General features: G+C 30.1%; 1 protein-coding gene and 1 long non-coding RNA gene across 2 annotated transcripts; one reads left to right on the top strand and one right to left on the bottom strand.

Annotated features, from left to right (window-relative positions):
- Nucleotides 1–14,568: 14,568 nt before the first annotated feature.
- On the bottom strand, nt 14,569–23,305 carry LOC122512224. Its single transcript, XR_006302603.1, has 3 exons — nt 23,149–23,305; nt 15,463–15,729; nt 14,569–14,735 (listed from the first exon to the last, which is right to left on the bottom strand). It is a non-coding gene; the product is annotated as an uncharacterized LOC122512224 (long non-coding RNA).
- A 1,455-nt stretch (nt 23,306–24,760) lies between these two features.
- LOC122512221 (60S ribosomal protein L7a) lies at nt 24,761–26,676 on the top strand. The gene is made up of 4 exons (XM_043627947.1): nt 24,761–24,918; nt 25,437–25,922; nt 26,120–26,242; nt 26,436–26,676. Exons 1-4 carry the CDS (start codon nt 24,904–24,906, stop codon nt 26,616–26,618), a joined length of 807 nt encoding a protein of 268 aa, XP_043483882.1. The 5' UTR covers nt 24,761–24,903; the 3' UTR covers nt 26,619–26,676.
- Nucleotides 26,677–26,692: the final 16 nt, after the last annotated feature.

Genomic DNA, 26,692 nt, shown 5'->3' with positions numbered 1-26,692 from the left:
ATATATAATGAAAAAATTAAAGATTCTTATTTACAGATTGTGAAAACATCAGCATCTTATTTGTCAGTATTAAGAACAATAGTTATATAAAGAGGTAAATTTGATGAGCGCCCAAATGAATAATATGAATATTAAACAATATATTTAATCATATAATAAATAAAATTAATTATTCATCAAATTAACATTGAAATTGTTATTTATTTTGATACGCATATGATTTATGAAGAAGATTGTCTCCAGCAAAAAAATACAATTTTATGTCAGGCATATGTATATATATATATCCCAAGTGCGAAAACCAACGCGGCCCAACACTGGCCCAGTATTGGCAAAGCTGGCATCGAGACTTGGCAGACAATATTGGCCCGACTTTGCGCCGACTCTTGTGGTGTTAACCGCGGTTGGACGTCGGCAGCCAGATCTCGGCAGACATTACTGTCCCAATATTGGCACCAAATCTCGGCAGACATTAATGGCCCATTATTGGCAGCCAGATCTCAGCAGACATTAATGGCCCAATATTGGCTGCCATTACTCCCCCAGTGTTGACAAAATTAGAAAAAAATAAAAATAATTTTTTTTTATTCAATTAACTAATTAATTTATAACATTTATACGGCTTATTTCCCTAATTTAAACGCAAACTTACAAATATTTGAAAAATTCTTACCTCTCGCGGGGATCGATACCTGAACCTGACGCTCCACAGCCTAACACTCTGACCACTCTGCTACTCTGACTTGAAGTCGAGGAAGCAAAAGGGTTCTTATAAGCTACACTACACTGGCCAATACTGTGCCATTATTCGGCCGAGCTACGTCCCAATATTGGCAATTATAATTTGCCATCATAGATACAAAATGATAGACATTAATGTGCCATTCTTGGGCCAAGCTACATCCCAATTCTGGCAATTATATTTTGCCATCAAAGATACAAAATGTTTGCCATTAAAGTGCCAACAATGAGCCATTAATGGACCGATCTTCGTCACATCACTGGCAATTGAATTTTGCCATTAAAGATTGATCAACTTTGCCGTGAATGTGCCGTTATTGGGACAAGCTACGCCCCAATACTGTCAATTATAATTTGCCATGAAAGATACAAATTTTTTGCCATTAAAGTGCCAACAATGAGCCATTAATGGACCGATCTTCGTCACATCACTGGCAATTGAATTTTGCCATTAAAGATTGATCAACTTTGTCGTGAATGTGTCATTATTGGGCCAAGCAACGCCCCAATTCTGGCAATTATAATTTGCCATGAAAGATACAAATTTTTTGCCATTAAAGTGCCAATAATGAGCCGATCTTCGTCACAACACTGGCAGTTGTCTTTTACCATTAAAGATTGATCAACTTTGTCGTGAATGTGCCATTATTGGGCCAAGCAACGCCCCAATTCTGGCAATTATATTTTGCCATTAAAGATACAAAATTTTTGCCATTAAAGTGCCATTAATGTGCCTTTAATGGGCCAATCTTTGTCACATCATTGGCGATTGAATTTAAAAAAATTTTAATATCATAATTCATGGTATATTTTTAATATTTAATTATTATCTGAAAATTTGACTAGAATCCATTTTGAAATCAATTTTTACTACAAAATTCTACGAGAATTTAATTATTTAAATGCAAAAATAAATAATTTATTGAATAACTAAATGTTTCTTAAAATTGAATTATGAGAATTAAATTTTAAAAAACATTCATTTATTCAATAAATTTTCTTAAGGAAATAATTTGCATCATTTCTATTTCTTAATTACAATTGCTTTAAGAAAAATTCAAAGATTTTTAAAAAATGAAGGAAAAAAATGTTTATAAATTCTATTTGTCAATTGCAAATATTAATTGAAAGTGAAATTGAAAATTTCTTAATTTTTAGATAATAAAGGAAAAATTTTACTCAAAAAAAGGTTTCTGTAACATTTATTTACGAATTTCTTTAATTGTAAAATTATATGAAAACATTAATAACTTCTTTTTTAAATTAATACTTAATTAAACTTCTTCAAAAAAATTAATTCTTTAAAATTGACAGTTAAAAATATAGAAAATTCAAAGTTTCAAATATTTTAATTTGAATCCTTTTCAAGCTTATTCAATTATTTAAATACAAAATAAATAATTTATTGAATACCTGAATGTTTCTTAAATTTCAATTCTTATAAAAAATTATACCAAATTAAAATGGCATTAATGTGCCTTTAATGGGCCGATCTTCGTCACATCACTGGCAATTGAATTTTCCTATTAAAGATTGATCAACTTTGACAATAACGTGCCGTTATTGGGCCAAGCTACGCCCCAATACTGGCAATTATAATTTGCCATCAAAGATACAAAATGTTTGCCATTAAAGTGCCACTAATGTGCCATTAATGGGCCGATCTTCGTGACATCACTGGCAATTGAATTTTGCCATTAAAGATTGATCAACTTTGCCAATATTATGCCGTTACTGAGCCAAGCTACTCCCCAATACTGGTAATTATAATTTGCCATGAACGATACAAATTTTTTGCCATTAAAGTGCCAATAATGAGCCATTACTGGGCCGATGGTCGGCACATCACTGGCAATTGTCTTTTGACATTAAACATTGATAAACTTTGCCATGAATGTGCCGTTATTGGGCCGAGAGCTGGCCCAGTCTTAAAAAATTTGAAATTCTGACCATCGGCACCATCATTGGCCCAGTAATGGGACGTTTTGGTTACCAATAATGGCCCAGTAACTACTGCCAATTCTCGGCAGACATTACTGCACCAATGATGGGCCGTTTTTGCAGTCTTGGCATTTCGCACTTGGGATATTATACTTTCTGAGTTTATGAATTAATGAAATTCTGCTTTTAAGTATTCCAACTCACTGATTTACCGCGATGATTATTAACTGACAATCAGTCACTATGGTCAATTAGTGAGTATATGTAACTGAAAACTCAGTGAATATAATTATGTATATATATATATATATATATATATATATATATATATATATATCACTGGTTCAATAATTAAGAGAGTATATTTTTAACGTTCAAGTTAAAATATAATTTAATAAATATTTTAAATTGACATTTATTTAAAAATAATATGTGCTTCATATACATAAACTGAATAATGTTGTCACTAAAATGTCATTTTAAATATCTATTAAGAGGAAGTTGAAGCATTAATAAATATTAATTAGTAACAGTCGAATCCTTTTACCTAATACTTATTTATTTTTGCCACATTAAAAATATTATTTGTTTCATCTAGAAAACTTGGCATTTGTGTTATATATATGTGTTTTAACGCCATCTAAAAAATAAAAATGGTAAAAAAATAAAACTCCCTCCTTAAATTCTCTTTTTTTAAACTCTGCTGGATGCTGACACCTGGACCTAAAATTGCGTGTCGTTCACCCTTCTAAACTTTACCCCAACTTTTAACTCACCCCCTTCCTATTTCTTGTATGAAATAGGAAGCCCCTGATTCGAAACTTACCCCCTACTTGATCGCTCGAAGGGTTGTTTTAAATAATAATAACGCTAACCCCGATTGAGAATGAAGCCGAGCCAGTCGCTCACCAGTATGTTTCACGGAGAAGAGAAGTGCGGCGTGCCTTTAGTTTTCTTTTTACTTTCAAACATTATTTTCAAATTTCAACTCATCAGCGTCGTTTTATCTATAACTAAAATTTAAATTACATTTCTGATAATATTCTTAAGAGAAGCTTACATTTAAATTAAAGTGCGGTGTGTGAAAATGTCACTTGAAGCATATATATTTTTTATATAATAGAAGAATTATTATTTCGACATAGAGGAAGAAATACATTATTTTATCCGAAACTAATGAAAAAAATGGAAAGTAAAACAAAAAAGAATATAAAAAACTCTCGAAAAGAATTTTTAAAAAAGCGATGAAAGAAGAAAGAGATTTAATGAAGAGTTGATCTTAGATGAAGAGGGAGAAGATGATGAAGAATACGAAAAGAGAAGGTTTCAATATAATGTTGGGGAGTATCGTCACACTAATTTGTTCCGTAGAGCCTTATCCTTATTCTCATTGTCAGTAACTTATGATTGGTTCACTCCAATCGATAAGTTCAATCGGTTCGAGCAGATTGTTCATTCTGCTGAAGCAGTCAAAATCAATTTTGTACGCTGGCGTGAATTCCTCATCTTACCATAACACATCATTTCTTGCTGATCGACTTTTTTTTAAACCAGTACTATTATCGACATTGAGAAACATCTTTAAAAAAGTTACTCCAGAAGAAAGTAAGTTCAACTTTTATTCGAATAGGTAAATTTATCCTTCTTTTAGATAAAAACTTGATCATTTTCAATCAACCTCTGGTTTTTTGTCTAATAATATTAGTTTACTACAAGTAAATTGCAACTTAATTTGCAAAATATTATTATAATTTAATATAAATATTTAATACAATTTTGAACCTACAATGTGTTGTTAATTTTTCGATTCAAGAAAAGTAAAAATCACATCTTACTCTCTAATTTGCATCAATTATTAAAAATAACTGTCTTAAAAGCAAAAAGTTAGTCACCAATTCAAATATTGTTTCTATACTGCAGTTTATCATCATTTAGTTAAAAGTAAATGATGTTTCAATACACTTTTTTAAACAGACTCAATTAGTCAAGTTTAACTAATTTTTTAGTATTTTTTATTGAAAATCAGTAATTTTTTCACTGACAACCAGTTATTTTCAACTTCACTGATTGTCAGTTAAAACTATATATGATTTTTAACTGATTCAAATTTAGAGAGTATATTATAAGAGTAATATTACAGTGATCTTATTATACGGGGTATCAAAATATATCAACCGCAAAAAAATGTATTGCTATCTAAATTTAAATCAGTTAAAAATTATATATATTTAAACAGTGACTGACTTTTTGCTTCATGAGACATGTTAAAAATGACTAATTGTCAGTGAAAATGGAAAATGATTGATTTATTTCAATAAAAATATAACTGAAAAATTAGTTAAACTTGACTTATTGAATTCAATTTAAAAAACCTACTGAAATATCAGTTATTTTTAACTAAATGATCAGTAAAAATATTATTTGAATTATAATTCAAATATAACAGTTTTCTTGGATGTATCAAATTGATGCCAAAGTAGATCAAATTGCGGTACCACAAATGTGGATCAATTTTTAATTTGATCCACATTTTTGGTATCAATTCATTGGAATTTCATATACTTTCAAGTATAAACACTGCAAATTAATAGCAAACTATTTTGCTGCAATATATATTTAAATCAACACTATTTAGTTTTGATCCAGATATCGGAATTAAAACTGAAGTATATATATTTAGTTTCATTTTTAACTATAAATTCTTATTAAATCAATCAATATACTTGATGATTAATAAAATTTCTTGTTCACACATGATGTGTTTGCATTGTTCAAAATTACACTTCACCTCTCACTTATTAAACGTGATATACTTTACAATTTCGTTTTCATTAAAAAGCATATAATTTACACTGAAAAAATTTATTTGATTCAAATAACAGATTAATTGACTATTATCAATTAAATATTTACTTGCGAATCAAATAATATTTATTCGAGTCAATTAAATGGTATTTGAACCAATAATTTCAGTATATTTGAAGCAAATACCATTCAATTGACAGCTACAATAAAAATGTTATTTGTTTCAATTAAATATTTAATTGATAATAGTCAATTAATCGGTTATTTGAATCAAATAAATTTTTTTTTCAGTGTATCACGTCGAATGCCTTAAATGCAGCATTGTCTAATTACATACGCATGTAAAACCCGGCCATTGCGTAAATCCATCGTAGACTGTCTTAACAATGCATCTTAATTTAATCTTAATTTTATAAACGAAATCTTAAATTAAGATGCAACGTTTTTAAGACAGTCTAATGATGAATTTAGATTAACAACTCACTTTTGGAATCGATTTTTAACTTAAAAAATTCTACTCTCAACTCTGGTTATCATTATAGCTTCCTAAATTTTTACAGTGTGTTTTCTTTTATTTATACTATTATCATTTTAATTAAATTGTATAATAAACATCCACTTTCTGAATTCGAGTTTTTATTTTTTCGTCATCCTGCAGATATATATATATATATATATATATATATATGCTCTCCTAAGAGTTAAAAAAAGCAGCGGGTTTCCCAATCCGCTCAGAATTGAAGAAAGAGGGTTAGACATGGGGTTTTTTAGGGGTAGATCACCCCATGCGTCCCCGTTAGATGTTTAAGGTTTTCTAGTCAGGCCGGCTTTACCCTCGAAATTATGTGAACGTGAGTTAACAAAATGTAAAGTTATCTAAAAGGATGTAAGAAAAAAATTAAATGAAATACACTATTATTAATTTTCATTATATTTTGTCTTTTATTTGAATGTCATAAAAAAAAGATTCTTTTATTTTAAGATATTTTTTAAAAATTTTGTTTCTGTATTTTTAAGCGAATAGTCAGCAAAAAGTCTGCCAAAAGAAGTACCTTTTAATTTAAGATGTTTTGGTACAGTAAGTATCTTCATAACAATGCTTTACACATTTTATGCAGAAAACAATTTTGACGGTTCGAAGATTTGAATCCTTAATTTTCATTGTTGGAAACAAACAGCTTTTCCCCGCAAAACTTTGCAAACTTCAAAGGAATTAAAAAATTACGAAATATTAAAATGGAATAGACAGGAATATTGGACGCATCATACAGTATTATTTCGAAATTCAAAAGAGTTGAAAAATTAGATAAATATATTATTAAAACGGAATTGGTTGGAATTGACTTTCAAGAAATCTTATGTAGTACACTATATTCATTTTTCAATATACGTTTTCAGTATAGACAACAAAAATATTAGTTTTATATGCTTGTATAACAACAACTATGAAATATTATTTTATTTTATATTTCATTAAACATTTTGTTGTAAAAGCTAAACTTCACCAGTAGCACGTAATATTACAGCAATATTGAGAACACTGCCTTAACATTACCAATATTGCCTCAATGTTGTCAGTGATGTTACTGGAACATTACGTGCTACTGCGGGGTTTATTCTGAGTGTAAAGTTTATAACGTAAACTTGCTAAAGCTTACAAGTATTTTTTCTCAGAATATATAAAGGATTGAATATTACATACAATATATTACATTCAATATATGTATATAGGCGGGAATGATTTAAAATGACTAACAAGTTAAAGTTTACTGGTCCACACTGCAGTACCTATACTGCAGTTTATCAGAGTGGCAAAATTAGTCTATTGGACGGTAAGTAATTACAAAATAACGTTGAAACAGACACCAGACCTGTTGCTTCGTTCTTATTTCCACGGTGCCATAAAGTTTTTATGAGCAAACTGCCAAGTGTCTATAAGTATTTCTTGAAAATCATTCTTTTCATATATTTTCTACTCTATTTCTATCTCTGTTAAAATGCCGCAAGCGCTATAAAATGACGTTTATTTACTTCTTGGAAAATGAATAAAATAATATAATGTTCACGTTTTTCTTCTTTCGGTATTTTCTTTACAACCTTTTGTGTAAAACTATTTCTTCTCTATTGCAGTGAATTTTCATTCGAATTAAAATGCAGTTCATATTCTATATTAAAATATATCACACTAAAAGCAAAATCTTCATTTTTTTGGGGTCTGAATTAAGTCAGCAAAAAGCCTAAACAGAAGCGCATAAAAGCATGAATTGATAAGATCGCCTCGCTCCCATATGCTCCCATATTGGGACAACCTATAATTAAGTCTTTCTTTTTATACTTGTGGCAAATTTTACAAGGGATTTAGAATCCAATAAGATTGGACCAATATCTTATATTTTTATAATGTTTAATATTATTTTATTATTTTTAAAAACTACTTATCTATATGTAAAGAAATTCGATAAGAAATTCAATTGCTGCAAAATGTATGCATACAGTTAATAATCGATCGTTGAATTGAAAGATCTGACCAATGGGTATCATTTTTATAAGAGAAGGATGGTCCCTTTACACCCTCTTAACTCCCTTTACTAAAATTGTATTGTCCCACCAGCCCCTGGGCACATTCCTCTTTTGTTCCCTTGAGTAAAAACCAACGTCCGAAGTTGAGGGTGGTTTTTTTCAAAATGGCGCTAAACCTTTCTTACTGACTGTATATATGTGTTAACTGTATAATATTATAATTTTAGTTGCAGGTGTACCTCGACTTGGCAAATAATTATTCAATATTATTAGAAATAGAAAATTTCCTTCCGAATTATTTATTTGTAAAATGGAAAATTTGATCCAATGGAAGGTAGATAAATAACATCATCGAAACGTCGCGTCGTTAATAAATGAAATAACACTATTTGTTGTTATTTATCTACCTTCCATTGGATCAAATTTTCCATTTTACAATTATTCAATATTGTTATACTTTTATTACACTCTTTATATTCATAATCACATTATATTATATTGTTCAAACCAAAAGCCCAGCCATATATGTACAAATCCGACAGTTTCTTCTTTTCTTTTTTTTGAAAAAGTTATCAAAGCCATTATAAAGAACATTGGTTTATTTGTATATATATATATATATAAGCTTGACACTCTGTAAGCAGTTTCGCTTCAGTTGTAATATGTACTGCGCAAAGGTATAACGGACCAGTTTTTTATATATTTGAAAGTAATATTTCTTTCGAGATTTAAAACAAGTAGAACTTCTTTTTTACATTTTGTGAAATTTACCGCTTTAGGATACTTATGGTTAACGAAGTTCCTCGGAACATTGAAAGACGACATTCGTTTCAGCTGATCGCACAATTAACGGGTCCCCGTGGCTTCCGCAAATTGCTTTCTTCCTTATAATATACATATTGTGTATCTGAGCTTTCTCTCAGATTTTCGCAATTTTATTTTATGAAAATAATAAAAATAAATTATTTTCTATAACTTACGAGAATATTATAATTTGAATTGTATAAAGCTATTTTGATTTTATATATACCTACTTAAATTTTATTTATTTGCATAATCAAAATTTATTTAACAAAAGGGAACAAATTTTTATCTTAATAACATGAAAATTAGTAAAAACATCCACTAATTTTTAGTAAAATTTAACTATTTCGTTTAGTATAGGTGAGAATTCTGTTATTACAATAACTTGAAGTGAAAATTTACTAAACACACACGGAAAAAAGGAATAATAGTTGGGACATCCATTTTATATGGTTACCACAAAAAATTTGTGGATAGTATAATTACTGGGGTAATAAATTACTGGTTAAAATGGTGCACATTCTAATACACTAAATTTTCCTGCTATTACGCGTATTATCTAGTATTATGGGGTATTACAGAACTATTACAGGGGTATTACTGATTATTACAGAATATTACCTCTATATTATGTGGTATTACACTGACGTAATAATGCTCTATTACACTCTATTACGTGACTATTACGTGAGGAGCGTACACGCTAATACACAAGTAAATACCCCCTCGGTATAATTAAACCCTTTTTTGCTTCTCTTGTGCGGCCAACTTCGCCCTCAATCAGGAATTGCCAATTTTCCTCCCTTGCCACAAAATGTTCCAATATTTAACCCAAATAAAAAGTTTAATATTGTAGGCTCCATAGTTATAAATATATATACATATATATATATATATATATATATCTTTTTAGGTGTAAATCCTAAACGTATTTATAATTATTATTAAAAAGCCGTCCACTATTTCAAATTAGTATAAATTTTACTAATTTTGGTTTCTAATAATTTGAAGTTTTAGATTAGTTTAGAAATGAAGTAAAAGAAATTTTATTTATCTACTAAATAAAATAGTTAAATTCTCCTAAAAATTAGTGAAAATTTTGACTTACTATATTGAGTTAATGGCAGACTTGATATATAATTTAAATATTGATATGTGCTGATGAGTTATTGAGAGTCTAATAAATGTATAGTACTGACCAAAATTAACCTCATATTGTTTAACCTATGTGTGCTGATATTATTTGAATATTTATTTAAACTCGACCCCAATGTAGAGTAAAGCACCCCCGATTCAATCATAGGGGATATTGGTCGCACCAACCTAAATTCGTTTCCATGGTGATCACAGAATAGGGATAAGAAAAACCTTATCTTCAAGGAAACCATTTTGAATAAAATGACACGTTATATTCATTAATTATGGATTTAATTTGTTTTAAATTTATAATAATATTTGTAAATTTTACAAGGCCTTTATACGTTTCGATGCCTTATTTTAGCATCCTCGTCAGGTCATAAATGGAATTAAATATTAAATACACAGGAAAAAAAAAGTCTGACTCCGTTTACACCTTAAATTCAGCCCATGTATTTCACATAAGTCTGTCCTTGTTTAATGGGGCTGACTCCGTTTACACCTTAAATTCAGCCTCGAAAACAGGCTGAAAGTAAAACTTTTTTTTTAGTGTGTAAATAACATTCTTTTCAACTAGAAGGCATCGAAACGTTGTCAACATAAATAAACAATACCTTGTAAAATTTACTTCTTCAACAGCATAGTATATTATTACATATTTGTACTAGAGTAACAATATACATATAATGTATGTGCTACTTGGTATATGATCTTGCTCATCAGTTATATAAGCTTTCGTTATATGTATGTTACAATATATCTAAATCAGTGCCAATTTCTCTAATATTTAAAGTCAGTCGAATTTCACTGAAAACCATCAGTGATTTTTACTGCTTCTTAGTGAAATTTCAGTGACGAATTAAAGAAATCTCGTCGTATATACTTTTACTCGCAGTATTGACTATATTTATTGTAGTATTTTTATAGATTGCGCATATAGAATTAAATTCAGAGGATTCTTTTGTTTTTCAAAATGCATGGTCTAGAAGTAAGAAAGTTGAAATTTACTTAAATGAAATAAAAATAAAAAAAAAAACATAAAAAGAAAAATATATGTGTATGTATCTGCTTCCAATACTACAACAATGATTTTCTCTTCTGATGCTCACCTCCATCAAATTCTTATCAATTTATAATCAAGAAACTTGGAAGATATAACAAATGTGAAACTTCCAGATCAATTTGATCAAGTTATATTAGATTTTTGTATATATTGCACAGATTACAGATAAATATGATTTCTTCTTTGAAAGTTGCATTATTCTTTCTTCTTCGGTGGTTTCAGGATATCAATATCAATTTATATATATATGTGTGTGATTCTGTAAATAAGTGAGCAAGAAACTTTTAAAAACTGAGTCAAATTATTCAAAAGCCCTTACTATTGAGAATATAATATAGGAGAATAAAAACTTGAATTTTTGAAACAGCTTATACAGAACTGAACGCATATAGGAAATGCGTTATTCACAAATTATAAGCATATATAAAAAAATGTCTTGTCTCAAAAGGGAGGTAGTTTTCATCTTGAAAATCTCAGCTAAAGGAGATGGCACCAAGGGGGAGGGGGGGGGGGAGAAAAGAGTGAAAGAGAATAAAAGTGGTCGAAAGAAAAGAGAAGGGATAAAGAAGCTGTAGACAACTATGAGAAACACGAGATTGGTACAGTTTGGAATTTAGTTGTCTCTGAGTATGTCTCTGAGTATGTTTGATTTATCGCTTCATCTTATAACATTATAGTACGCGTTTCTCGGTTAACTTAATTTCAGTGTCATTTGTACATTGATAAATAGTGTGAAATATTAGATAACAACTATAAAAAACACTGTCATTTCTTAATTAATTTTTAATATTCAGAGTTGATTCATAATTTAAATTGAATTGGATATATTATGCTTTTTTACAAAATAATCATGTAAGCTCGATTGAGCAATAAACGGTAAAATATATTTTAAAAACCCAATCTTTTTGCATTAAAGTTATTAAAACTTTTTATATGGTTGTACCCGCGCAGTATACCTATGCGTCCATTTTTTAAGATTTCTTAAATAATATTCTAAATTAATTTATTAAAATTGGTTAGTAGGTATACTTATATATAATTATTAGTTTGGTACCTAAACAAATAAGTTTTTTATAATTAGTAAAAACTACCCATGGAAGAAGTAAAAAATCTTACCAATTTGAATTAGTTATTCAGTAGAACCTCGATTATCCGAACTTTCTTATTACTCAAACTGAAAACGACTGTTATTTCAATAATTTTTAACAAATTTTCAGTAAAATTTCACTGATTGAAATCGCGAGAATAGGTATTTATATATATTATTAGAAAGACATTAAAATAGTAAAGAAGAGTCGAAAAAGTAGTTTCAGAAATTTTGTTGTTGCAATGAACTATAATAAATGTGAATCGAAAATTCCATCTTATCTTCACTTGTTCTCTTAAATATAGTATAGTTGAATAATCTTGTCTACACGTGTCGGTTCTCAGGTCAGCTACAGGATTTTCGAGGGCAAAAAACTAGGAAACCCTCATCTATAATTGTATAAGAGAAGAACATATTCCTGTAGTGCTATTCAGATTACATATTCTTTTAATTTTGAGTTGGATATGCTGAAAAAAAATTTATTTGATTCAAATAACCGATTATTTGACTATTATCAATTATTATAAATATTTAATTGAATCAAATAATATTTATTAGAGTCAAGAGTCAATTAAATGGTTCAATTCATATTTGTTTTAAATACTGAAATTATTGGTTCAAATACCATTTAATTGACTCTAATAAATATTATTTGATTCAAGTAAATATTTACTTGATAATAATCAATTAATCGGATATTTGAATCAAATATTTTTCAGTGTATAAAGTGAAAGAAAATCTATATAGTATTATTTGATATCTCCATAATAAAAAAATTAAATAAAAATTATATTAATCTGCACATCACTATATTTAGTTTTCAAGAGAACCCAGGTATAAATTTCAACTCAGTATATACTGACCAGTCACTGGAGAGTTCTTCTAGATACTGGTCAGTAACTGGACAGAACTGCTATTGAAACAGAAACTGCCTTCTTTGATTCAATTTATTCAATAGGAACAAATATTACTGCAAGTTAATCAATTTGCTTTTGAACGCTTACGAATATGGGTGCTATTGATTCAATGGCAATTTTTCTCAGAGTGCAATACTATATAGTGGAACACGCTCAGCGTGATTTTTATTTACTTTCGTAAAATTAAATGTTATGTAATTTTTTTCCAGGCTTCATGGTATAAGGGGCTATCTATGAACCACGTAGCCTCTTGAGGGGGAGGGGGGGTCAAGCAATTGACTACGACAAGAGGAAAAAATGGCGCTAATACATGTAATAGCGTATTACATGGGGAGGGGGGGGGGTCAAAATTCCCAAAAAATGGGGCTAATTACGTGGTTTATGGACGACCCCTATAAGTAAAAAAAACTTTTATAGTTGATAATTTTAAAAAACAAAGTCACTGATGAACATTAATAAATCATCAAAATTCATATTTTTTAAAAATAAAAATGCAGTTTCTATTAACCTACAATGAAAATAAGGTCATTAATTTTTTTATAATTAGATATCTATAAAGTTGTTTTTAGAAGCTTTAAAATAAATTTTGTTTATTTTAAAAAATTGAAAAAAATTAATATTTGGAAGTTAAATTTTTAAAATTCAAAATGGCGGATTCAATATGTCGGCAAAATTTTGAAAACTTCAACAGATTCACTTGAATATTACACGGGAGTTTTTGGGGTCGTTGATCACGTATACGAGGTTAGTTTTTAAAAATTTAAAATAGCAGATCCAATATTGGATTTATTCACTTTCGGTTAATATTTTCACTAAAAGAAATATGTATAAAATGCAATCGTATGTTAAGTAGAAAAATCTTTGATACTCGATCGCAGAAAGCGTGTATTTTCAAAATTTAGAAAACCGATATCATAATTAATTATTCGTAATCAACAATCCCGAAAACCCCTCGCAGTGATGTGTTGCAAGTAAATCCGTTGAACTTTTAAAAATTCGTTTTTTGAACGCAAACACGTATACAGGATGCAGGATGTCATATTTTTACATATTCAACCAGCGAAGTAAAACTATATCACTCTCAACTCCACAGCTAATATACTGGAAAAAAGTAAGTAATACTCATCGACAAATTTCTACCTAATATATAATAAAAGCTATTACCGAAACGTATATAACTGTATAAGCCTTTGTATGTGCTCTTAATAAATTAACTTTTATTATTAAAATTAAGTATGTTTTAAAATCTGAAACTATTGTTTCAAACATTACAACGCCTTAAACGAATATTATCTCAATATTATTGAGAAGGTCCGTAATATTAGGATCATTATTCGTCTCGGATAGCAAGTTTCAAGCAGCGCTTTATTTTATAGAATATATAGTTATATATATATATTTGATAATACTCGCGTGCAACAAGTTGTGCTGTGGAATAGAAAAGCTTCATCTCAATTACAGTGAAGCATGTGTTTTGCATATAAGATTGTATTTAATCATTTAAATATATGATATTTGATCAATCATTTTTATTACGCTTTCAAAAATAATTTAATAAATACCTATACATGCCAATGCTAAATTTACGCATTGGATTTTGGAGGTTTCAACATTGAATTTTTACTGTGGTGCCGACTGCCTTCTGGAAAACAGAAGATTCGCACATTTCTCTGTCCTGCCCTGGCATTTAAATTTATATAAAGCCTTGATATTTGGTGCTCTGAAAAACTTATTTAATTATATATTTAACTCTCTTTATAACTTAATTCATATTAATTTTATAATTATATGTAAAAAAAAGTTTGACGAAAAGTCGAGAACTATATTACTCAGCTCTAAATCTGAATATGTGAAATATTTCATTTATTATAAGTTATAAAAGTCGTGTTCTCGATTAATAATAATACAATTATAAATACAAGTGTATATGATGCACTTATTGAACGAAAGAGCGACTTATAACTTGCAAATAAGTGCATTTTCACATATTCAGATTTAGAGAGCATTTCTCAAGCATACATATATTCTTTAATATTACAGTGATATATTATAAGGTAATATTATAACTTTAAATCTTATATATTTCTCCCTTTTCGTTTGATGAGCTTTTCAGAAATTATGTATCATAATATACGCATATAATATGTGAGTATATATAAGTAAATATACTTTTAGATAAGTGTCAGTCAATCTCGCATATATAGTTCGATTATCCGTAATCAAGTAATATTTCTCGGCAGGTAAATTCAATTATTTGCAGTAATTTCATGAATCTAAAGTCATATAAACGTCTGGAAGTGAAATTAGCGAATGATTGACGCATTTACATAGAAATGCCTTCTTCTAGATTTCAAATAATCGAATTATTCCATGCTGGAGATTTGAGACACTCTAATAGACAGGTGGAATTATTGTTGTTTGATTTGAAAGGGATGGTATTATCTCACCTGTGCGACTCATGCGCAGAAACCAAAACATCATCCCCCTCCATTAGAATTTAACCCTCTCGACTACAAGACTCGATCAGTGCAGTTTGCACAAATCCGAGAGTCATAGTTATCATTTGTCTCAGGGACTTGATCGACTTTGGACCAGCGCACCGCACAAGTCTCGTCTCCAAAACTCCACTATCCACTTCTGCTTCTACTGTTCATCCAGATAGACTGCATTCATTTCTTAATTACTGCTGATGGCAAAACAAGTATACCGACTCTCTATACAGGTGGGATAATAGTGTCATAAATATTCTTTTAATGTCTGTATATTAGAGTTGAGATTCCAATTTTTCATTTTTTAAATTACTATTTCTAGTCGTATAGAGAATTTGAATTATAGTAGTTTGCAAAGCTGTTAAGTGTATAATTATATAGCTTATATTTAAAAAACCTTTTTTAAATGTAATATTTTTTAAAACACAAACCTGACACATTATTTTTTCATTCAAAAATACGATTATTAGAATACACAATGGACGTGTGTGTATATATTCTAAATTTAAATATATATTGCATTGTCTTTTAATTTTTAAACTTATTGGGTCAAAAATATAATTCCAGTGAAAGAATAGATAGCTACATTAAATATCATAGTGCTTAATACATTTGGGGTGAAAAATAATATATTTTGAATTATAATTCTTTAAATTCATTGAAAATCTAGATATTTTTTATAGTTATAATTTATTTTGCTTTTGTGGAAGTTGCATTCTTTTTTACTTTATCTTCTTTAGTCTATAGAAATAAATTTATAGTAATACGAGTGTCATATGCATAATCAGTTCTACGTATAACTATATAACTTTTCCTTTCTCACGAGATCATCGCAGTCTTATTTTTATTATCTCATCTCTTGTGAAATATAATAAGGTTTCACATAATATATATATATAATAAGCAAAAATATATCATTGAAATTTTTTTTTTAATTCAGCTGTCGTTTTCTATTGTCACTTAGAATATCTAATGCAAACCAATTAATTTTTCTATGAAAACATTAGATCCGCAGATCCTATTTGTAATAATAAGTTTACATACATATATACAGTCTATCAAAACATCTCCTCAGAATCATTTAATCCGAAGGATCCATTTTGTATTGTTCTGTTCTGTCTTGGAATATTTTTTGTTTTCAAACATGGTAAAAATAAACAATTTAGGATGAATGCATGTCTAACATCTAGTAAAATCTGAAAATAATGTACATTCTTTCTTTTTTTAATTATTGGATATAAATATACGGTATGTATATAATTTTAGATACAACCAATGTTTCAGGATCATCAATTACGGTCGACTCAAAACCTACAAACATACTCTTGATGCTTTTGATTGTTGCTCAGAAAGCCTTGATTTGATAGTGGCTTTCGGGCAATAATCATGATCACATAAGAGTAAAGATTCGTCATATTTCTCCATCGTAAGTTTATTACAATTTGAGGTTTAGGAGGAATGACATGACATGCAGAAATTAATAATTTTAAGTTAGTGGGTAATATATTAAACTTTAAAAAGTTGTCAAAAAGTTGATGCGACTTTCACACAAAGCTTCAAAGAAAAAGTCGAATCGTCGTTAACACCCTCCCCCCTAATAATATCTGATTAAACAATTTAAAAACGCTTTATAATAAACTATGCAGAATATTTAATGTAACGAAAAACAGACGTTGAAATTTAAAACCAACATGTATACGTTAATATTTCAAAGTCCACTATAATTATATGATTTTCCGACATTATTATTTTTCATTTTCACTGAAAAAATATGTTTGTTTTGAGAGGAATCTTCCTCTTCTAAAATCCTCTTAACTTTTATTCTTGAATTAAGAATATTACTCTCCATCTGAGAGTCCTGATATATATATCCTCTTATTTTAAGAGGGAATACTCTAACGTAGAGAATAAACAAGGGGGTAATTACTGATTAAAATGGTGTATACACTCTAATACACTAAATTTTCCTAATACACAAGTAAATACCCCGTCGAGAATAAATAAGAAGACATTTATTATTCTTAAAATAAGAAGACGCGAGCCATATTAAAGAGGAAAATATGCGCACGAGGGGGTATTTACTGGTTGAAAACGTGTACACTCCAATACATTTATTACGCTAAAATTACACTTATTACCAAGTATTACAGGGTATTACAGCCCAGTAAGAAGCGATGAATTGAAAAGGATTGAAATAATTCAAACTCTGTATATGGTGTAGTAGAAATTATCCAATACTTTTGAATGCCATTTCTGTCCAATACTTTTCTATACCATGATAGGACCACGTTTCGTCTAGAAATGAATGCTATTCAATTCTGCTTGTAATTGTTAACAAAGACAACATTTTTTTCTGAATGCTTTTTAATCCCATCCGAAATTATTACAGCCTGTCATTACATCACTTTTCAATTTTTCATTGGAACCGCGTTTCTGCATGAATTCAAGCAATCTTCTGGATTTTTGTAATTTATAAGATACATACGTTGGCAGATTTTGTAAAAAGTGTTTGTGTTGAAAGAAAAACTTGCTGAAAAATTGATTGTTTACCAATTTTACGTCATTTAAACGAGTCAGGGCCGTTATTCTGTTAGACAATAAATTTTAACCTAAAAATTTCAGAGACCTTTAAACACTTTTAACCCTCTTAACTGATAATTTAATAATTATTTCTTTTTAAAATAGCAAATAAAGTCATGAGTGCAGTTATTTGAAAGTAATTGAACATTCTATGCAATGTCAACAATATTAGTATTATATTATTATATACTATATTTGTATGAGCATTTGAAAGGATTGAAATTGTAAACTTATTTCAACTACTGTCGCGGAATTCAGAAGCATAGGACAGAAATGGAATTCAAAGGGATAGAATTTTTTTAATGCTTCTTAATCTTTGCTTATTCTTACTGGGCACTCCAATACGGGAGTATATACCCCCTCGTATGCGCATAAAAATAAGAGGAATCCGCTTAAAACAAGAATATTTTTTTCGGCGGTAAATATATTACCAACGAAGCAAATATTTAATAATAATTATTATATATTTTATTTTTTTGTAATTTTTGTTTTTGTTTGACCGTATTAATTAATTTGTTGAGTAATGAGAAGGCCTAGATACGGTATTATTAGATACCGCATCTAAGCCTTCTCATTACTCAAAAAATTATATATTTTACTTAATTTTTTAAATGTTTTACAGAGACCGTTCATATATGTATACCACGTGGAATTCTTTTTCCAGATTTTGGACCCCCCCCCCTCCCTCCATCCTCCAATTGTAGACATAAAAATGTAATGAATCTTGAACATTTACAGACTTTTATACATTACGCGTAAACATTGCGTCCGATCTTGTTTGGGTCTTTGTTGGTAATTTTATTTCCTAATTTCATGTAAATTGCATATTTCTTAACCTTTTATAATAATAATAATAATAATAATAATAATAATAATAATAATAATAATAATAATAATAATAAATAAATAAATAATAATTTTATTATAATAAATAATATTATATTTAAAATATGTTTTACCATTTTTCGACTTTGGAAAATGTGTACTGCATTAAAACTAAATATTATAAAGAATTTGCAATAACATTTTTTGAAAGTAGTACATAATATAATCCTAATTTACACTCGACATTTGAATCAGTAAAAATTCATTGTTTCTTCAGTATAGAATTTCACTGATTGCGATTTTTTTATTAAATGAACCAGTTAATCTGTTTTATTAATATTCAGTAAAACTGAATCACTGATTCTCAGTGAATTTCTACTGAATTGATGGAAGAGTTTTCATTATTTCTTCAGTAACTTTTCACTGATTCAATAAATTTATAATGTAACACATAATATATTTCCTGTAAGGGTGGTTCTACGTCTGTAGAGTACAACGAGCCTGATTTGCTTTGGTCAAAATTATGAGAACTATATCTATATATGATTATGAGAATATAAATATCATATCTATATGAATCAATTGAAATTTTTAATTATTTGAAACAGTGACTAACTTTCTGCTATTGAACCAGGTAAAATTTACTGATTTATCAGTAAAAGTTATCTACTAATAAATCAGTAAATTCTGACTGATTTGTAAGCAAAAAATTATTCACTGATTTAAATAATTTGATATTTTAACTGATTCAAGAAGGAATATAAAATATAAATCTACTAAAGATCTCTGTATAAGATAGATAATGTACAAAAAATGTACAGGTTCGGCTGCTGAGCTTGTACATTTTCATAAAGATTTCGAGTAAAGGGACATTAAAAATATTTCTAAGAAATATTACTAGATAATTTCCATTTTATAAACCCATAAACATCACTAAATTTTTCTATAGAAGCTTAGCGGGATCTTTCAATAAAAGGTTTTTTCTTGCAATGAATAATAATAATTGTCATTATATTAAACTAATGTATGTACAAAATTAAAGAAGAATACTAAAAAATATTTTGAAAAAAATGTTGTTCTTTTTTTCTTCCTGGGGACAGTTATATTATTTGCAAAATTACTGATCTAAGGGGCCATCCTTAAATAAGCATGTGACACTTAATTTCGGAAGTTTTAACCCCTCGTCATGATGCTTTTTTCATTAATGATTAACATAGAGCATGATTTTACTGATACCCTTCCCCTAAAGCATCACAAGCTTTATGGATCACCTCCAATCAGTGAATTTACTGATAGAGTACATTTCTACTATAACTATATACAATATAAGGGGCCATTCAAGTATTACGTAAACTTTTTTTAAGATCCCCCCCCCCCCAGAGGCTTACGTATTACTTGAATGGCCCCTAACTCAGTTCTGATTACAACAATTATAGTAGAATTCTACTAAGAATTAGTAAAATTTTATTAATTCGAATTTAGAGAGAACAAAGGTGAGCTGTAAGGTATTCTTTATAAGGGGGTGTCAAAGTCGATGTGATTTTCTCATTGAAATCGATTTGGACAGCCCCTAAAGGAGGTTTTTACAGAGAAAATTGTACTTCTCATCTGAAGCAATGAGAATTTCAACAGATTTCACGTTAATTGCTTAAAATAGACAGAATGGTTAAGAATCATTGATTTAAAAAGTGAGAAGTAAACTGAATTCAAATTAGCAAAATTTGTTTGAGATTAATAAGAAAGTTTTGAGGAAAAATTGAAAAAATTGAAAAAATTCTCATACTTTTCCATCAGTAAATGTATTTTTATAACTAAACGAATATTATGCAATTTGATACTCTTCAAGTTAACAATGTTAATATTATCGTACAATATGAAGATTATTTTTTTATTAAGTGAAAAAACCTGAAAAGCACATAGATTTTTCCTGAGTTTCTCATATACATATCTATGCATTAAAAATAAAAAATTCAAGTTTGCAAACTTAAACATTGAGGAAATTTGTGGTGTTCACATACAAAAACGCAGTCTCATATTTATTGCAGCTAAAAATGAGACAATGTTAAACGTCATAGAACATGGCGCCACCTAAGAGTCTCATATTTGAGACCAGGTTTTTTCAGGGCGCGCATAGGTAACAATAAAATTGATTAAATTCTTAATAACCGCCCCATAATTTTTCGTCGGAATATCTACATCGGAATTTATAAAGATGTTATTTTAAGGGATATGTATGTATGTATATACTGTTGTCAAACTCATTGTCTGGGTGGAAATTAAAGGGATGGGGTGGATATGGGTCAGACATGTATTATTGAAATTTTAAAAGCATTTCAAAGTTCGGTTAATTCGTTGCCTATTTGGCAAGCGGATGCGCGTGTAAGCGGCATCACTGCTGGAATTGGAGGCAGCGTCGACGTCGCTTAATGTTTGCTACTGCACTCAATGTACTTCTGAGTCTGCAGGATAGTTGACAGATTGACATTCAGTCGCGCGAATCCGACTGAATATTTCATCTCGTTTCACCTGTCAGGACAGGCGAGACTCTATCTATAGATTGCCCTGGCGAACTTTCGACCTGAAGTGACCCCTCTCTACAGTCTGTAATGCATTCATCTAGGGAAAAGATGATTTTTACAAACCAATCTAATTTCAGAAGCGCAGACTATCTATATTTATCAATATCGGAAATAAAATATCAATTATACAAACGCAGTGGAGGACCGTTCCGTTCCAATAACTCCTACAAACCGTACTTTGTATTTTCTTTGAACCAAAGAAAATTACTCAACTTCTTTTATTTTTAATGACTACGAGGTTTTTGGACGTATTTATTTATATTTCAGGGGCTCTAAAGAAAGAGACCTAAGCTACAAAAAATATAAGTTACGTTTAATGATATAGTAGTACCTTGCTTCTTAAAGATTCACCTTCAATTTTATAAAACCGCGTTTGCCACCAAAAACTATGTTTATTAACCATTCTGGATGTAATAAAAACACAATGAGAGACACGTCACTGTTTTCTAATATTTTTAATGGAAATTTTCTTTTTATGCAGTTTTGTAAGTTATCAGTAATTAAAACATTTTTTATTCTAAAAAATACCCAAGCATCATGTAATATTACTTTAATATCATATTCGGAATATTACGCTGTTATATTACAGTGATCTTATTATGGGATATTAAAATTTCATCCACTATATAGTAATATTACAAGTAAAATTACCTTAGTATTAAACGGAATATTAATGTAATATTACACGTAATATTACTTTTGAACTGAGAATTTTTTTTAAAAAAATAAGCAAGGAAAAATACTTATGAAAAGCCATAAGAAATTTTTTTTTAAAAAACAAAGTAGGTATCTCATATATTGAAATATTACAGTTTAATATTACCTCCATGTCAACGTAACTTTTATTACTGTCGGAATAAAAGAAATTTATTATTTATTCCATAAAAATGTCCAAAATTTAAAAAATCTTAAAATTTAAAATAATGTACCTTCCACTGACAGGGTGTCTAACAAGGATTGAGAAAAAAATTCCCTGACTTTTTACTAATTTTATTTTTGCTTTCTTGAAACGCTTGAAACAAAAATATGGTAACTGACATATTTAACAATAAATTAATATCTAGTGATAGAAACAAACGATAATAAAAATTTTTATTTTTATTTAAATGTATCGAAATTTCTCTGACTTTTCCCTGACCAAAAAAATTCCTTGACTTTTCCATGACTTCCCTGACTGATAGATTCAGAGAAGTTTCCCTCGAGATTCCGGCGGAAACTTAAATAGAAGTTTTCAAAAATTATCAATTAAGTCCAAGATGGCATAGTGGTATATATATGTGACGCTCCACGAGAAAAGGGACCTTATTTACTCTTGTCATAAGGTCCCTTTTCTCGTGGAGCGTCACATTATGTATATAATATGTAATATAAACATTATGTAAATAAATAAAAAACATAAATGTAAATTGAACGCGGGGCCAAGGAAACTCACGCGTAAGCCTTATTGGTCGCCGGTGGTTCAATTAAGTAAATGATAAAAATGTTAGACTCATCAGGTCGAGAATTATTTACATAGTTAAAAAAATATAATTCTTTCTGCGTTAATATATTTTGTTACTTATTTTGATAATTTTACATGTACTATTCAAAGTGTGCAATCGTTTTATATCAACGCTTTACTTAACTACATTAAATACTACAACTACATTAAATATCTTACCACTGAGAAATATATACTCCTTGATTTATACTTATATACTTATGTTCATGTAATTATGTAGATTTGATATCCATATTAAACGCACAAGAATCATAACATTAAACGTAACCTTCTTCTCACATGTTAAAGTGGTTAAAAAGTTACATCTGTCTGCATGCTTCCTCCACTCTTCTAAAGGCCTTTCTCCAATATCTTTCTACATGCATATTTCTTAGGGTGGAGTCCCATGACAGCGTTTTGCGTTGCGTCGTAATGGGAGAGAAAAAGATGCAAATATACGTTTGCTTGCTGCATTCTCTCTCATTACAACGCGACGCAAAACGCTGCCATGGGACATCACCCTTATGCTGATTCCACACTTACCCAGCGCTTCGCTTTTCCGTGGCGCTTTGCGTGAGATAGAAAAAGACAGAGACTATCTCTATCTTTTTCTGTCTCACGCGAAGCGCCACGGAAAAGCGGAGCGACTGGGTAAGTGTGGAATCAGCATTAGGCTGGAGTCCCATGGCACCGTTTCGCGTTGCGTTTTGTAACTAGGCCATGAGTGCAAATATAGCAAACGTATATCTCTATCCCTCTCACACGCATGGCCTAGTTACAAAACACAACGCAAAACGCTGTCATGGGACTCCACCCTTATGCTGATTCCACACTTACCCAGTCGCTCCGCTTTTCCGTGGCGCTTCGCGTGAGACAGAAAAAGATAGAGATAGTCTCTGTTTTTTTCTATCTCACGCAAAGCGCCACGGAAAAGCGGAGCGCTGGGTAAGTGTAGAATCAGCTTTAGGGTGCAGTCCCATGACAGCGTTTTGCGTTGCGTTTTGTAACTAGGCCATGAGTGTGAGAGAGATACAGATATAGGTTTGCTATATTTGCACTCATTGCCTAGTTACAAAACGCTACCATGGGACTCCAGCCTTAGGGTGCAATCCCATGTTAAGCAGAAAACGTAAAGCAAATTAAGCAAATTAGCAATACAGAATTTCACGAGTGCAAGAAAGATGACCTTATGGCGCATTCATACCTTTGGTTGCTGCCTGCCTCCTGGTTGTCATGGTAACTACATAAGAGTAAGAGAGTCAGACAATTCAAATGATGTTTTTTCTCCCTTACTTTAGTTGCTCTACCAAAGCTGTGAGTGCGCCTTTAGGGTCGATCCCATTACAGCAGATTTTCTGCTTTCGGTCGACGTAGGTATCTGTTCACATGGGATCGCACCCTTAAAAAACTGCTTAAGCTGCGGTTACACCTCTGCAGGCTGCCTGCCTGCGCAGGCAGGAGCAACGAGAGTAAGAAAGAAGTTTGAAGTCACTGACTCTCTTACTCTTGTACGTTACCATGACAACCTGCAGGCAGGCAGGCTGCCTGCAGAGGTGTAACCGCAGCCTAACACGACGGGGACATACTCAGAATCGGCGAGGTGACGACCGCCTTAAGCTAGAAAAGGACGGATCTATATTTGTTTCCTTTTCTATCTCACGCATCTCGTTCACGAAACTATTGTGTGTCGGCCTTTAGCCCTTTTCTAACCAATAGCAAAAGTTCTTTATTAGAAAGAGACACCCGCAATTGGTTAGAAAAGGTTGGATGTAAAAAAAACCTTAACTGACAGAGCGCGAGCGGCGCAAGTGTCAAATGAGGTTAGTTTCTTTTTCTTTTCACGTTCGGCCGCCATCGTTGCTGTTTTGGCAACGAGGTTATTTCTTTTATATTCCATAAATTTAGAAGGAATCCTTTGGATTTTCCTTAAGCAAAATGGTGCAAAAGAAGGTAAGTTTAGTGTAATTTCTTAAAATTATTATATTTGTTGTTCACTGCATATTTGTGACATTCATATATTAGCTCTAAATCTGGCATGTCTCTTGTCATATTTATGTTGTATCATCAATTTTCTGTTACTTTTGTTAAATAAGAATTGAGTAACAAATAAATTATTTTTCTATTTATACTGTAAGCAATTTTTACTAACTTTTAACTTTTTACTGATACTGATTAGTTTAATTTCTTTAACTCTAAAGTGAACTTAACCTCAAATTTTGTTTTCTTGTATCAAAACTGAGAAATACGATAGCGTGATCGTATTTTTGTAATATCTATAAAACAAAAAAGAATTTAATTATATTTTCTATTGTTCAACTTTAAATACTTATAAACGATACTTTATTTTTTAGCTAAAGATTGTTTATACGTATATTCAAATATAATTTCAATGAATATGTAAAGACACTACTTTTTTGTCTGACATATAATCCCAAAAAAATTTATATTTCAATTTTCATTGATTTCAGCCGAAGAAGAAGGTAGGAAAGAAAGTAGCAGCTGCTCCTTTAGCTGTGAAAAAAGTTGAACAGAAAAAACAAACTAATCCTTTGTTTGAAAAAAGAACCAGAAACTTTGGAATTGGTCAAGATATCCAACCTTCTCGCGATTTAAGTAGATTCGTTAAATGGCCCAAATATATTAGAATTCAAAGACAAAAATCTGTCTTGGCCAAAAGATTGAAGGTGCCACCACCAATCAATCAATTTACACAGACCCTCGACAAACAAACAGCGACGCAGTTGTTTAAAATATTGGAAAAATATAGACCAGAATCAGCTGCAGCTAAAAAGCAACGACTAAAAGCAAGAGCTGAAGAGAAAGCTGAGAAAAAGGAAGATGTGCCTACAAAGAGGCCAAATGTGTTGAGGAGCGGAGCAAATGCCGTAACAACTCTTGTTGAACAGAAAAAAGCTCAACTTGTTGTTATCGCCCACGATGTCGATCCCATTGAGGTATTTAAATATATTTGCTTAAAATTATACTTGAACAATAATTACTTAAATGATGTTTGAATTTCTTCACCTGAGGACATTAACTAAATAAATAGTTTTTGTCTGTAGGATGTGACTTGACTCTGATAAATTATTAAATTAAGAAAATGAAATTTTACCTTATTGTGGCAATATTTAACAATTTTATTTTTTTCTAGGTTGTCCTATTTTTGCCAGCTCTTTGCAGAAAGATGGGCGTTCCATACTGCATCGTAAAAGGAAAAGCTCGTTTGGGAAGACTTGTCAGGCGCAAGACATGCACTGCCGTTGCTCTTACGCAGGTAATTTGTCGAACAGTTATTTTTTATTATAACTACACACAAAAAAATATGATGAAGAATACTAGAGCCAATCCAATGATTAGTTGTGATATAAAAAAAGTATTTTACTGATTTCTCTTGAATATTATCGAAAGTTTTCTAAAATGACCTTTTTATAATTATTTATTTACCCTTGATTTTGATCTGTTTACAGGTTGACTCCGGCGACAGAGCAAACTTCACTAAAGTCGTTGAGGCAATCAAGACCAACTTCAACGATAGGTACGATGAGATCAGACGTCACTGGGGTGGTGGTCTTCTTGGCAGTAAATCTACCGCCAGGATAACGAAATTGGAGAAGGCAAAGGCGAAGGAACTTGCCCAAAAGCAAGGTTAATAGGTTGGATATTGTACACCATTCTGGTAAAGCAAATAAAAATTTGTAAAAAAGACAATACGAATTTAATTTTG

Source organism: Leptopilina heterotoma, unplaced genomic scaffold (assembly GCF_015476425.1).
Source record: "Leptopilina heterotoma isolate Lh14 unplaced genomic scaffold, ASM1547642v1 Lhet_95, whole genome shotgun sequence".
NCBI classification, from domain to species: Eukaryota; Metazoa; Arthropoda; class Insecta; order Hymenoptera; family Figitidae; genus Leptopilina; species Leptopilina heterotoma.
Note: the sequence above shows the minus strand (reverse complement) of the source record. Positions and strands in the feature narration are given on the sequence as shown.

What these genes read in the sequence shown, in the direction of transcription:
- LOC122512221 (XM_043627947.1), top strand. An exon ending in ACGATGTCGATCCCATTGAG is followed by an intron (nt 25,923 to 26,119) that starts GTATTTAAATAT and finishes ATTTTTTTCTAG; the next exon opens with GTTGTCCTATTTTTGCCAGC. An exon ending in CTGCCGTTGCTCTTACGCAG is followed by an intron (nt 26,243 to 26,435) that starts GTAATTTGTCGA and finishes ATCTGTTTACAG; the next exon opens with GTTGACTCCGGCGACAGAGC.